General features: G+C 40.7%; 1 protein-coding gene across 1 annotated transcript in view; it reads right to left on the bottom strand.

The window, feature by feature from the left end:
• Positions 1-13,464, bottom strand: part of CCDC162P (uncharacterized) — a 239,392-nt gene that overhangs the window by 9,557 nt on the left and 216,371 nt on the right. The window contains exons 38-43 of the mRNA XM_056818639.1: positions 11,353-11,406; positions 10,605-10,772; positions 8,285-8,437; positions 7,904-8,065; positions 6,827-6,979; positions 2,860-3,069 (exon numbers count right to left, since the gene is read on the bottom strand). Of these exons, the coding sequence (XP_056674617.1) occupies positions 2,860-3,069; positions 6,827-6,979; positions 7,904-8,065; positions 8,285-8,437; positions 10,605-10,772; positions 11,353-11,406 (900 nt within the window). The remainder of the gene's footprint in view (positions 1-2,859; positions 3,070-6,826; positions 6,980-7,903; positions 8,066-8,284; positions 8,438-10,604; positions 10,773-11,352; positions 11,407-13,464) is intronic.

The raw sequence follows: 13,464 nt of genomic DNA, 5'->3' as shown, positions 1-13,464 counted from the left end.
CAATTTCACATTTATTAGGATGAACTTGACACATCTCAGAGAAACAAGGAAGCTGTTTTGTTCAACAAAGTAACATCCTTTGAGTTTTCATTAAATATATAAAATCAGAGGAAATTGTGGTCAAGGACTCAGCAGTCCTCTCAGCTCCGGACTGTTTCTTAACAATATCATTCTTCCCCTTTAACCTCATCCATCTTTTACCTAGTAGAAATCCTAGCATTGCCTTTTAGTCCCATGGATGGAACAGCTGTTAAGGCTGAGTCTCCCTGACATGGTAGGCGGTAAGGGCTAGGGAAAAAAAATCAGCACCTTACTACCTGCCTATCAGGTTGACCAAACCAGTTACTCTTCCCCTTAACCCACCTTCAAAGCACTTTTGGAAACTTGGGGCTATCAAAAATTCCCATGGCTTCTCCTGATTGAGTGAGGTAGTATTTGAAATGATGTTGATATGTTCCATTTCTGGTTCAATTCCACTTTTTGTCTTTTTTGGCCAAGGACAAGCTGAGAAGCATTAAATAAATAGAATCATACCCAAGAGGGAGGCATCCTGTGGATATAGGCTGTAGAGTTCGTTGTGTGATTTTTTTTTTTTAATCTTACAATTCATTGGATTTTGTTGCCCAAACTATCTGAGAAAAATATTTCTATGTGATGGGTTGTAGCAAGGTCTAGGGACCAATGAATTAATTTCCTATAAAAGTTGTTGCAACTCATCACTCGTTCAATCCTCACCTTTTTCCACCTTCACACAGGCAGGATAACTTGTGTTATCTTTGATCCTCTCATCATTGAGATTCCATTGAGATCCATCTGGCTAGACAGAACTAAAGACACTCCTTAGAATCAGCATGATCTCACTTAAGTATGCGCAGTAATGTGAACTGTGTATTTGTAGATAAGCTAAATGGTCTTCCGTTATCACAGACTATCTCATTGGCAAGGATTGCAGTGAATTCCAGGAGTAATTCAGTTCAACAAACATGAAATCTCTGAGAGATTAGGTGAATTACCCAGGGTCAGAATGATAGTATGTATTAGGTAGGGGACTTTGATTTCAGGTTTTCCTGACTCTGAGGCCACCTCTCTGTCCATTATGCCATGCCTGCACATTTAACAAATGGTCATTAAGTGAATGAATATGAAATATGTATGTCTTGTAATTTATACTTTATTGGAACAGTGGATTGAAAGGTGGGAATTCTTACCAAAAATTCCTGTTTTGACTGCACTTATTGAGAAAAGCTTATTTCACTATCTAAATAATTTGTATCAGTATGACCTAGAGAAAGCTTTGAAGTTGTCATCACTAATTTGCTCTCCCTCCTCGAATTCCATAGTTCCCTTCATAACAAAGATTTTGAAGATCTAGTTCTTAGATTATCTTATTAATACTTACTCTTGCGATATCTTCATTTTCAGAAAGCAAAGAAAAAATTCTCATTTTCTTCCTAATATGATTTTTTATCAATGACATGATGCCTCCTATTTGGGGATTTTTGTTGTTCAGTCCTTGTTGGATTCTTTGTGACCCAATTTGGGGTTTTCTTAGCAAAGATCCTGGAGTGATTTGGCTTTTTCTTTTCCAGCTCATTTTTAGAAAAACCCTTACCTTTGGTCTTAGAATCAATACTGTGTATTGTTTCCAAGGCAGAAGGGCTAGGCAATGGGGATTGTGACTTACCCAGGGTCACACAGTTAGGAAGTGTCTCCAGCTCATTTAGTAGATGAAGAAACTGAGGCAAACAGGGTAAAGTGACTTATATAGAGCAACAGCAAGTGTTTTGGGCCAGATTTTAATTATTGGCCAGGAACTATATCCATTGTACTACCTACCTGCTGCTCCCACCTTATTTGGGGCTCCCTCTTTTTTAAACCTTCTAACTATTCATTAGTTTTATTCCTGAAATTCACTATCTTTAATTTTATTTCTATAATTATTTAATCCACATCTTGAGTATTTCTTATCTTTATTAATTTTGACAAACTTAATATCCAATATCTATACTATTTTCCTTCTGATCATCTTCATGGGTGCTCTAAAATCACAGCTACTGATTTTCTTTTATTATCCTGTACTTTTATGATTTCTCACTTTTTATTTCCTTGTCAGTTTAAACTTATTGGTTTCCCACTAGTTTCTCCATAAATTGATACCCAGGTCTTCCATCATATCCTACTGGTTCTGGCTCTGCCACCAATTAAGTAACAGTGTGATCTTGGTCCTTGTGTATGTTTTCTTCTCTAGTCTAATCCCTTCATTTCTCATGACCCCACAGTGTAAGATCTGTGAGTTTTTAATGGTGCTCCATATTTGATACCTGTGGATCCCAACTATCTTCCTGCCTCACCCCCTTCTCTTTCGTTTCTCCCTCTGTACTTCCATGCCATCTCCCGAACTATTTCTGACTCAGGAGTCACATCTTGTCTCTGATACTGTGTGAACTCAATCTTTTCATCTTTACAACAAATCAGTTGGTCTTTGAAGGTCAACCCTGCTAGCTCTACATTCACAATCAAAGGCTCTGGTGAAATCTTTTGTTGATTATGAAATGAATCAAGGAGCAAAAGAGGAGAATGGAAAAGTCCAAAGAGCAAAGAAAAATGTTCTTGATAATGCACTTTAAGGTGCTTTTTTAAAAAAGCCCTTATGTTCCTTAGAATCAATATTGTGTATTGGTTCCAAGGCAGAAGAGTGGTAAGGGCTAGGTGATGGAGGTTAAGTGACTTGCCTGCACAATTCAGATGTATCTGAGACCACATTTGAACCCAGGACCTCCCATCTCTGAACCTGGCTCTCAGTCCTCTGAGCTATCTTAGGGCCCTTTTTAATAGTCCTCTCCTCTGATTTGAGATTACCTGTTGAATTTCTTTCTTAATTTTCTTTTGTTGAAGTTGGCCCAACTTAGAAGATCTTTCTGCTTCCTCGGTTAGGAGAGAGAGTCTTTGTTCTTTCTTCTCCATGTCCTCCAATAATTTCCCCATGCTGGATGTTTTCATTGCATCCAAGTGCTGCCTATTTAGAGTTTCATGGGTCATTTTGTATTCAAATTCCTTCAACAACTGTTTCTAAATCAGGGAAACACAAAGTATGATGGTAAATGATTGTAGAAGAACTCATAATGAAAAACCACCATCCGCCTCCAGAGAAAGATGGAGTCTTCATGCAGACCAAGATATACTATATTTCACTTGGTTCTGTCACATTTCTCTTGTTTGTTCAAGTTCCTTTTCACAAAATGACTAATATGGAAAGATGTTTTACTATTACACAAGTAAAATCTATATCAGATTGCTTGCCCTCTCAGGGAAGTGGGAGAGAAAAGAGGGATAGAGGGTGAGAATTTGGCTCAAATTAAAAGAAAAAAGTTTTAAAATTATTTATTCATGTAATTGAGGACAAAATAAAATATTTAAAAATAAATAAAGTGACTGTAAAAATAAAAACATTTTCCAGCTCAGCCGACAATGATGGCTGGTATATGTGCCTGCATTTTCTAGTTGGCATCTGAACAAGGATCCACTGTTGGTCTCAAAGTTCAAGATGCACATTTAAGATATTTTCTTTTTCCAGTGTACAGGATCATAGATCTCAAACTCTTTCTGTGGTCTTGTTGTTTCATTCAGTTGTGCTCAGAAAGGCAACACACTTATTAATTTTGCTGTTCAACATTATAGGCTTTGAATAAGCATTTGATTAAAAAGAAAGTAAAATTATACATTGTCAATCCAATACTTGTATAGTTGTTTCAGTTGTGTCCAACTCTTGGTGACTCCATTTGGGGTTTTCTTGGCAAAAATAGTGGAGTGGTTGGCCATTTCCTTCTCCGGTTCATTTTACAAATGAGGAAACTGAGGCAAATAAGGGCAAGTGACTTGTGCAGGGTCACCCGGCCAAGAAGTGTCTGAGGCTAGATTTAAATCCAGAGAAATGAGTCTTGCTGACTCCAGACCCAGTACTCTAGCCACTGTGCCACCTGGCTGCCTGCCAATCAGAAACACTAGAATGGCATATGTGTAGTATTTAATAGAGTCTTGTCTACCTTTACAATTCCAGAATCTGACAGCTCTGTGTAGGTGAAATTCAGAGTTTAAATTCAATCATAAATAACATGTGTTTGCATTTTCAGTAAATAATCAACAAGCATTTATTAGGCATCTACCAGGCATTGTGATAGGTGTGGAGGACAAAAGGACCATGAACCAGCCCTTACCCTCGGGAAGCTTCCATTCTCTAGGAGACGTGTACATATAAATGCAAAATAAGTAAATACAAAGTCTATTCAAGGCAATGGGGGGGGGATGCTAGGTATATGAGAAATGATCTCATATAGCTTTTTAAATTTTAACTCTTTCTTTCCATCTTAGAATCAGTACCGCATTTTGATTCCAAGGCAGAAGAGCAGTAAGGACGAGACACTGGGGGTTAAGTGACTTGACCAAGATCACACAGGTAGAAAGTGGCTGAGGTCAGATTTGAATTCAGAACCCCCCATCTCTAGGACTGATTCTCTATCCCTTGAGCCACCCAGCTATTCCCTCATATAGTTTTTGACCTGAAATTTGTAGAAAATTTGGGACTCCAAGAGGCTGACCTCAAACACTTCCTAGTTGTAATGAATCTGGGTAAGTCACTTAACCCCAGCTGCCTAGCTCTTACTGCTCTTCTGCCTGGAAACCAATATTTAGTATCAACTCTAAGACAGAAAGCCAGGGTTAAAAAAAAAAATACCCAAAGAAGGCTGGTTTGGCTGACCTGGAGAGTGCAGAGAATGATAAGAGATTTCAATCACAGATAGCACAAAGAGTGCGGTATTTTATAGGAATCAGGATGAGAGACTTTCCTTAGCAGCAGGAGACTAGAAAGAACAGGGAATGCTGATCTTAACTCTGTTTCTGAGTCTCTGAGGGACTCTGGCTAAGTCAGGTTCTTCTTACAGTAAGATGAAGAATGAAAATCTACCTCTGTTTGCAAGATTTTGTGACTGGAATGAAGGGTAAGTGCTGAATAGTCAACTCCATTTCCTCAGTTAACAGGACACTCAACATGGCATATACAAAAATAGCTACCTCTCTTTGGTTACATTTTTCAACTGGAAATTTAAATATAGGTAATATAGGTATGCCTGTTGTGCTAGGAGAGTTGTTGTTTTGGTTTTGTGTTTTTTGTTTTTTGATACTTACTGGCTTCTATTTAAACAGAACACTCTGAGGCTCACAAAGTATTTGCCTCACAGTGACTGTCACTGTGAGGCACCTCTGTAAGTTGTAGTATCATCTTTTAACAGAGAAGGAAACTGTGATGCAAAGGTCAAGTGACTTATCCAAAACCACACAGCTAGTGAGTGTCAGAACAGGGAAACGAACCTAGATCTGACTTCAAATGAATCACAGTCACTTGAAACAAAATGACAAGCAATCCTAGAGAACTAACTCAAGGAACTAGAAAATTGCACAATTCTGACCCATCCAACTTCTTCATGGCCAGGATGGATAAAATCACTTCTCAGACTGAATTGGTAAAGTTCAGCTACTCTCTCTAAGTTTGCCTTATTTCTTGCTTATTATTCCTTCCTCCCTCCCTCCCTCCTCCTCCCTTCCTTCCTTTCTCCCTTCCCTCCTTTCCTTCCTTCCTTCCTCCCTTCCTCTCTTCCCTCCTTTCCTTCCTTCCCTTCCTCCCTTCCCTCCCTTCCCTCCCTCCCCTCCCTTTCTCTCTTCCTTCCTTCCTTCCTTCCTTCCTTCCTTCCTTCCTTCCTTCCTTCCTTCCTTCCTTCCTTCCTTCCTTCCTTCCTTCCTCTCTTCCTTCCTTCCTCTCTTCCTTCCTTCCTCTCTTCCTTCCTTCCTTCCTTCCTTCCTTCCTTCCTTCCTTCCTTCCTTCCTTCCTTCCTTCCTTCCTTCCTTCCTTCCTCTCTTCCTTCCTTCCTCTCTTCCTTTCTTCCTTCCTTCCTCCCTTCCTTCCTTCCTCCCTTCCTTCCTTCCTCTCTTCCTTCCTTCCTTCCTTCCTTCCTTCCTTCCTTCCTTCCTTCCTTCCTTCCTTCCTTCCTTCCTTCCTTCCTTCCTTCCTTCCTTCCTTCCTTCCTTCCTTCCTTCCTTCCTTCCTTCCTTCCTCCCTCCCTCCCTCCCTCCCTTCCTTCCTTCCTTCCTTCCTTCCTTCCTCCCTCCCTCCCTCCCTCCCTCCCTTCCTTCCTTCCTTCCTCCCTCCCTCCCTCCCTCTCTTCCTTCCTTTCTGGGGGGGTGGTGTTGAAGTGGGGGAAATCACTATACATTAGTTCTTTTGGCCAAATAAATTAGACTAAAGGAAAATTGTCTTGCATCCATAATTCCTCTCTGGGTCAGATGTAGAAAAGGAATGAGATGAAAAAATCAGAGGCCCTGGACATTCATCTTCCTTCAGACTATATCTCCAAGGCTAAATATTGTCATTGATCATGTAGTTTTTGAGCCTTATCGAATGCTGTGTCATTCCAAATGACTTGGTATGGTATTTCTGGATAAATGATGATTATCCTAAAATGCCAGAAGTAGAAGATACCTTAGAAATCATTTAATCAGGGGCAGCTAGGTGGTTTAGTGGATAGAGAGCCAGGCCTAGAGATGGGAAGTCCTGGGTTCCAATCTAACCTCAGATACTTCCTAGTTGTGTGACTCTGGACAAGTCACTTAACCCCCATTGCCTAGTCCTTACTACTCTTCTGACTTGGAACCAATATGCCAGTCAGTTCTAAGACAGAAGGTGAGGGTTTAAAAAAATCATTCAATCCAGACCCCTGATTTTACAGATGAGGAGATAGAAGCTCAGGGAGGGGAATGTGAGAGTCCCAGATACCTGTGTGTCAAGCTGCTTCTCCATCTTTGAATTCTTAGCTTGAAATGTGGCCAGGGCCTTCCTTAAGACCAATAATTGTTGTTGCAGTAAAAGACTCTCGTGTTCTGCCATTATTTTGGTTTGCAAATACTTTTTTTTGTTTTGAGTAGCTTCCTATGAATATAGAACAGATCGTAAGGAAATTTCACTTCAGTATTTTTATTTTTCATAAGTTACTTGAACTTTGCCTATTTGTAGGTCTCTAGAACTGACTCATGTTTCCAATTTCTCAGTTCTCAGAACCTGTTTCCAAAATACATGTGGATCAATGAGAAATGTGTCAAAATAAGGAAATGGAAATATCTTCAAGTCACTATCATTTCTATTTAAAGATTTTTTAAAACAATTTTACTTTCTTCACAAAAGGACACCTATAAAGCCACTTCAAAAGGTGTGCCCACATTGACTTTTGGTCAAATAATTTGCTAAACCACCATGAAAATCTCTTCTTATTTTCTTCTTTGCGTTTCCATTCATCCTCTCCCCAACTCTCCACACTTAATTTTCTATCAGATTCTGGCTCTTCTCTCCCTATTATTTGCTGTCTATTGTTCCTTTCCCATTTCTCCCAAGACTGGGCCATCCACTAGGTTTTGCATCTTTGATTTAAGGCTGAGGATCACTCCATAACTCAACAGACATCCTTCATCCTTATCACTCTTCCGTCTTAGAATCAATAAGGCAGAAGGTAAGGGTCTAAAAAGTAAAAAAATCAAACAAAAAAACACAAACAGACAAAAACCCTGCCTACACTTGGTAGGTAGCATGATACTTATCCGAGCTGTGAACCCAAAAAGGCAATGACTGGCTCCTGTGCTATGATTACTTTTTTTCTTTTTAAACCCTTACCTTCCATCTTAGAATCAATACTCTGTATTGGTTCCAAGGCAGAAGAGCAGAACGGGCTGGGCAATGGGGGTTTAGTGACTTACCTAGGGTCACACAGCTGGGAAGTGTCTCTAGACCTGGCTCTCAATCCACTGAGCCACCCAGCTGCCCCCCTAAGTTGTGATTTCTTGGGAAAGTCTTCTGGCTCACCTCTTGGGTGTTTCTTAGCTGCCCCTGGAGCCGCCGCTCCTGCACGGTTAGTCTCCAGTGGCTGATGGCCTTCCCCTTGCTCACCAGCTCCTCCAGGCGCCTGTTTTCCTCCTGTAAGGCCTGAAGCTGCTCCTGCCAACGAAGGGGCACCATCCCTATTGACTGTAAGAAAAATCAAGGCTTGGGCTTTCAGGAGCCAATGCAGGCCTTCCCTAAGGGGACCATCACCACCATGACGATACTCTAGAGGGCCAAGGATGCCCTGAGTGTCATGCTTTGGGAGGAAACAGGGAAAAAGAAAGAGACTCAAGTGGGTACAGATTGCCGAGACAGACCCTGGGAGGAAAGATTCAGATTCTTGTACCAGATGAAATCACTTACTTTGGCTAAATTTTCTTTTGATCCATTAGCAGCTTTGCTGAAGCCAAGTTTTTTCTTCAGATCAATCATCCTGTCAACCCCTTCTTTTCTCACTTCACCGATGAGATCACATACTTTCCGGCTCATTTTAAGCTGATATTCATCCAGCTTCTCCTGACGAGGAAAGAGGGTGAATATTGTGTACAGGCAGGGTTTTGGGGGGGGTGAGGGTGATGGGTTGGGTTTGGGGCCTTCCCTAGATTCAACTTTAAATAATAATTTCTGTCAAAAAGCATAATTCTTAAGGCATTTTGTGTTCTTGTGCACAAGCTGGAGAACTGGGAGCTTTGACATCTATCAGATTTAGCCTGAGAGCTGGCAAAGATCTTGAAGACCATCTAGGCCAATGATGGTGAACCTATAGCACAGGTGCCAAAGATGGTACACAGCAAGCTCTCTGTGGGCATGTAGCTGCCCCCACTCAATTTGTTATTAGAAAGGGGGAGGGACTAAGGCAGAGAAGCTTCCTTCCCCCTCTCTACTACACCTGAGAACATTTTTTTCAAGTCCCCCCCGCCCCTCTGCTCAGCAGCCAATGGGAACACACAGGGTGGGTAAGGTGGGTGGTTTACAGGTGGCAGAGCTGGAGGGGAGCAGAGTTCTCAGGCCACTCCCCTTCCCCTCTCTACTCTTGCTGAGGAAATTCCTTACTTCCCCCACCTCTCTGCCCAGCAGCCCAATGGGAATGTTTCCTCCCTCCCCTGTGGGGAGTAAGAGAGGGCAGGACATGGAATGGCATATGGTCTGGGATGAGGTGGGGGGGGGCAGAGCCCAGCACTCCAACTCTAAAATGTTCACCATTACTGATCTAGGCAAACCCCTTCATTATGCAGAAGAGGGATACTAGAATCAGGCCATATGATTAATAATAGGACCCCTAATGCCAGATCCAGGACTCTCCACTGAAACTTTATATGCTTTTCTTTTGGCAAAATGTACCTTCCTGGTTCAGAAGAATAAGTTGAGAAGGCAGCTGATGACTATTTAAGAAAAAAAAAGGAAAAACCTTCCCTTCCTTTTTAGAATCAATACTGCATATTAGTTCTAAAACAGAAGAGCAATAAAGGCTAGGCCATGGGGGTTAAATGACTTGCCCAGGTTATACAGTTAGCAAGTGTCTAAAGTCACATTTGAACCCAGGACCTCCCATCTCTAGACCTGGCTCTCAAACAACTGAGCCACCTAGCTACTTTCAGTAGATGACTATCAAAGGGATCTGGCATTTTGAGTCTACAAGTCTGGCAATTTAGCTTGAACATAGGTCATATTCACACACTGAAGTGTGACCCACTTAAAATAAAATATTAAATTAACATTTTTGTATAATATAAAATATAATTACAAATACCATATATGTAACATAAAATATAATTTTATTTATTATATATTTTATATATAATATATTATATAAATATAAAGTTTATGTAAAATAAAAATAAATATAATTTTAAAAATACGCGTCTATGGACCAATTGTGCCAGATTAGACTATGAGGCCAACATGCTGAATATTTACAGTGGCTCCTTTAGCAAACATCAGAGATGGCCACCACATCACAGAAGAGAAGTAGTGCAAATAATTTTTTTTAAAAGAACAGAAAACTTGGGGGCAGTGACATGGCTCAGTGGATGGAGAGCCAGGCTTAGAGAAGAAGGTTCTAGGTTCAAATCTGACCTCAGACACTTCCTAGCTGTGTGACCCTGGGCATGCTACTTAACCCTCATTGCCTAGCCCTTACCACTCTTCTGCCTTGGAACCAATATATACTATTGATTCTAAGGTGGAAGGTGAGGGTTTAAAAGAAATAAACAAACAAAACCCCCCAGAAATTTTGATTTGTATGTGTATATTTATATCCCCAATACCTGGCCCAAATTAATAAATTACTTCTTATTGTATAATTTATTATACAATAATATTACTATTATAAAATTACTATTATAATTATAATTATAAATTTACTATAAATTATAATTTACTATAAATTATAAAATTACTATTATAAAATAAAATTACTATTAATAAAATATTTATTGATTGATCTAAATGAGGAAAATCTGTTTTTTAAAGCAAAAAGGCTCATTATAAGAAATAGTACTGTTGATCTCTGTCTCTGGCAAACAGACTTGGGGGTTTGTACATTATTAGACCTAAAATCCTCTTGCTACTTTAGAACTTCCCACTGTAAATAATTCCTCTGGATACCACACTACACCTGGGATTCCCATGACACAAGAAAACACCAAAGGACCACTCAAGAACTGTTATCTAGGACACCTACTTTGATGTGTAAACAGGTCACAAATAAGGCTTGAACTAAGGCTTCATATTCCTCTTGGACTTCTTTTCTTATTTTTTCCTTGAGGTTGAGATTCTCATCCTCTAGATCTGTGAGCCTGGCTCTAAGAGCAGTGATTTCCAAGATCATATCCTGCATGAGCCCCGCAACCTGGTAGAGGATGTTTCAAAAATAGATGAAGGCTTAGAAAAATGCCCAACCGCAGTAACCAAGGCTAACAAGAGAGCTGTTTTGTGAATCAGAGACCTGAGACTAAAAGACCTAATGAAAACCATCTTTTCAACTTTAAATGAACAGGGATAATTTCCAGTTGCCTAAGTTGCCAGACAGAGGTAAGACTGCATCTAGAGGAAGCCAAAATCAGTGATTGGTTCAGTGATTTTTTTTTCTCACTACTGTAAAAACAGTAGCTGTGACTCTTTCTTTTTCAGTGTGTGTGTCTCCAATTGTTCTTCAACGCCTCAGGTCAAACATCCACCAGGCTACGCAGTTAGGAAGCCTGCTTTCAATGGTCTCTGATGAATATCACATGAAGAAGTGAAAGATGACCATTGGGAGTAGTTTTACCAATTTTCTGAGTCATCAAATGCTATTGCATCATTTTCTAGTGGTCATTGGAGATTCTACAGTCCAAAGTGGCACAATGTTACCCCAAAATACCTATGACAGGCCAGTTGAGAGAGAGAAGAGAATGGGAGAAATGGAGTTAAGTTAGTGACAACTAACCAACCTGATGGACATTTTCTTCAGGTGGACTTTGAGCTGTTCTTACTGTGTTTAGTTCCTGGAAACCAAAGAGCAACAAACAAGTAAAATGCAGGGCAAAAATGTAAGAGTTGGGAAGGCTCTCAAAGGTCACTGAGTCCAACCATCTGTAAGATGAAGAAGCTATAAAATAGAAGGGTTGGGTTTAATTAAAAAAAAAAAGTAGCATTTAGAGAGTGCTTTAAGGTATAAAAAGTACCGTACACATCTTACCACATTTTATTTTTATAGTAACCCTGAGGAGTGAGCACCATTATTATCCTCATTTTCTGGATGGGGAAACTGAGGCAGGCAGAGGTTGGATGACTTTCCCAGGGTCACATGGCCAGTGTCTGAGGTTGAATTTGAACTAAAGTCTTCTTGACTCCAAATCCTGGGCTCTCTCCACTGTGCCATCTAGCTGCCTATACACTACCTAGTTGTTTAATGATTTTTAAGATCTCTTTCCTCTTCAAATCTACGAGTCTCTGAACCTAACTTCAGACCCAGAGAAAGAAATCAAATCTCCAAGTTAGGGGCAAGAACTCATGTCTCCTGTCTCCCAAGCTCGTCGGCTTTTCTCTATATCAAACAGGTCTTCCCATGAGCTTTACCAACTACAAATGAGCTCCATAGAATGTAAGCTCCTCGAAGGCAGGAACTGTTTCCATCTTTGTTCTTGAACCCCCAGTGCCAACATGTAGTGAGCACGCAACAAATGCTTATTGAATTGATTTTTTTTTTAAATAACCCTTACCTTCTGTCTTAGTATCATCTCAAAGACAGAAGAGTGGCAAGGGCTAGGCTACAGGAAGCAAGTGATAGCTAGGAAGCTTCAGAGGGCAGATTTGAACCCAGGACCTCCCAGCTCCAAGCCTGGCACTCTAGCCACTGTGCTACCAAGTTGCCCCTATTGAATTGATTTGAAAAAAAAAAAAGCAAAGCAGGTCCCTTTTTCATTCATTATGGTGGGTTCTGAAAGCCACTGATTCATGCTCTGGGTCCATGACTTTACATAGCTCAAAGGCCCCGAAGGTCTTAGTCTGGGCTTGTTGTTTGATGTATTTGTTTGGAGCTGTCACTCGCAACCCAGATAATTCTCCTCCACCGTAGTGGCTGGGAACAACCAAGATAAACCAATATAGAGAACGTCCCAAAAGACATTCGGAACTGGTTTTGGGGTGAACTTTTTTCTGCTATTGATTCACTTTCATGTATATATACGAATATAGGTGCACATATGCATGCCATATTATATGTGAATCGTGTTATATATGCATATATTATATACATCTATCATGTTATACATATAGAATGATAGAATGTATAGCATGTTATACACACGTGATAAAGATATACATGTATAACATGTTAAATATTTGTATCATATTATATGTATGCCATATCTACGCATCAAATATATCATATGTATGGAGAGAGAGAAAGAGGAAGAGAGAGAGAAAGGGGGAGACAGACAGAGACACACAGAGAGAGAGGGAAAGGGGGAGAGAGGGAGGGACAGAGACAGAGATAGAAGAGAGAGACAGAGAGAGAGAAAGGGGAAGACAGAAAGGGAGAGACAGAGAGACAAACAGGCAGAGACAGAAAGAGGGAGAGTCAGAGACAGACAGGGAGAGACAGAGAGAGGGAAGGGAGGAGGGGACAATAGAGACAGAGACAGAGAGAGAGAGACAGAGAGAAAGAGGGAGGGAGGAAGACAGAGAGAGAAAGAGATAGAGAGAGAGGGAGAGGGAGAGAGAGAGAGAGAGAGGGAGGGAGGGAGGAAGACAGAGAGAGAAAGAGGGAGAGAGAGAGGGAGAGGGAGAGACAGACAGAGAGAGAGAGAGAGACAGACAGAGAGAGAGAGAGAGAGAGAGAGAGAGAGAGAGAGAGAGGGAGGAAGACAGAGAGAGAAAAAGGGAGAGAGAGAGGGAGAGAGACAGAGAGAGAGGGAGACAGACAGAGAGAGACAGAGAGAGAGAGGGAAGTTGACAGAGATTGGGAGGAAGAGACAGACAGACAGAGACAGAGACACAAAGACAAACAGAGAGAGAGAGAGACAGAGAGAGACGGGTGGGAGGGGGGGGCGGGGAAGGGA

This window comes from Monodelphis domestica, chromosome 2 (assembly GCF_027887165.1).
Source record: "Monodelphis domestica isolate mMonDom1 chromosome 2, mMonDom1.pri, whole genome shotgun sequence".
NCBI lineage: Eukaryota > Metazoa > Chordata > Mammalia > Didelphimorphia > Didelphidae > Monodelphis > Monodelphis domestica.
This window is presented reverse-complemented; position numbering and strand designations above follow the sequence as displayed.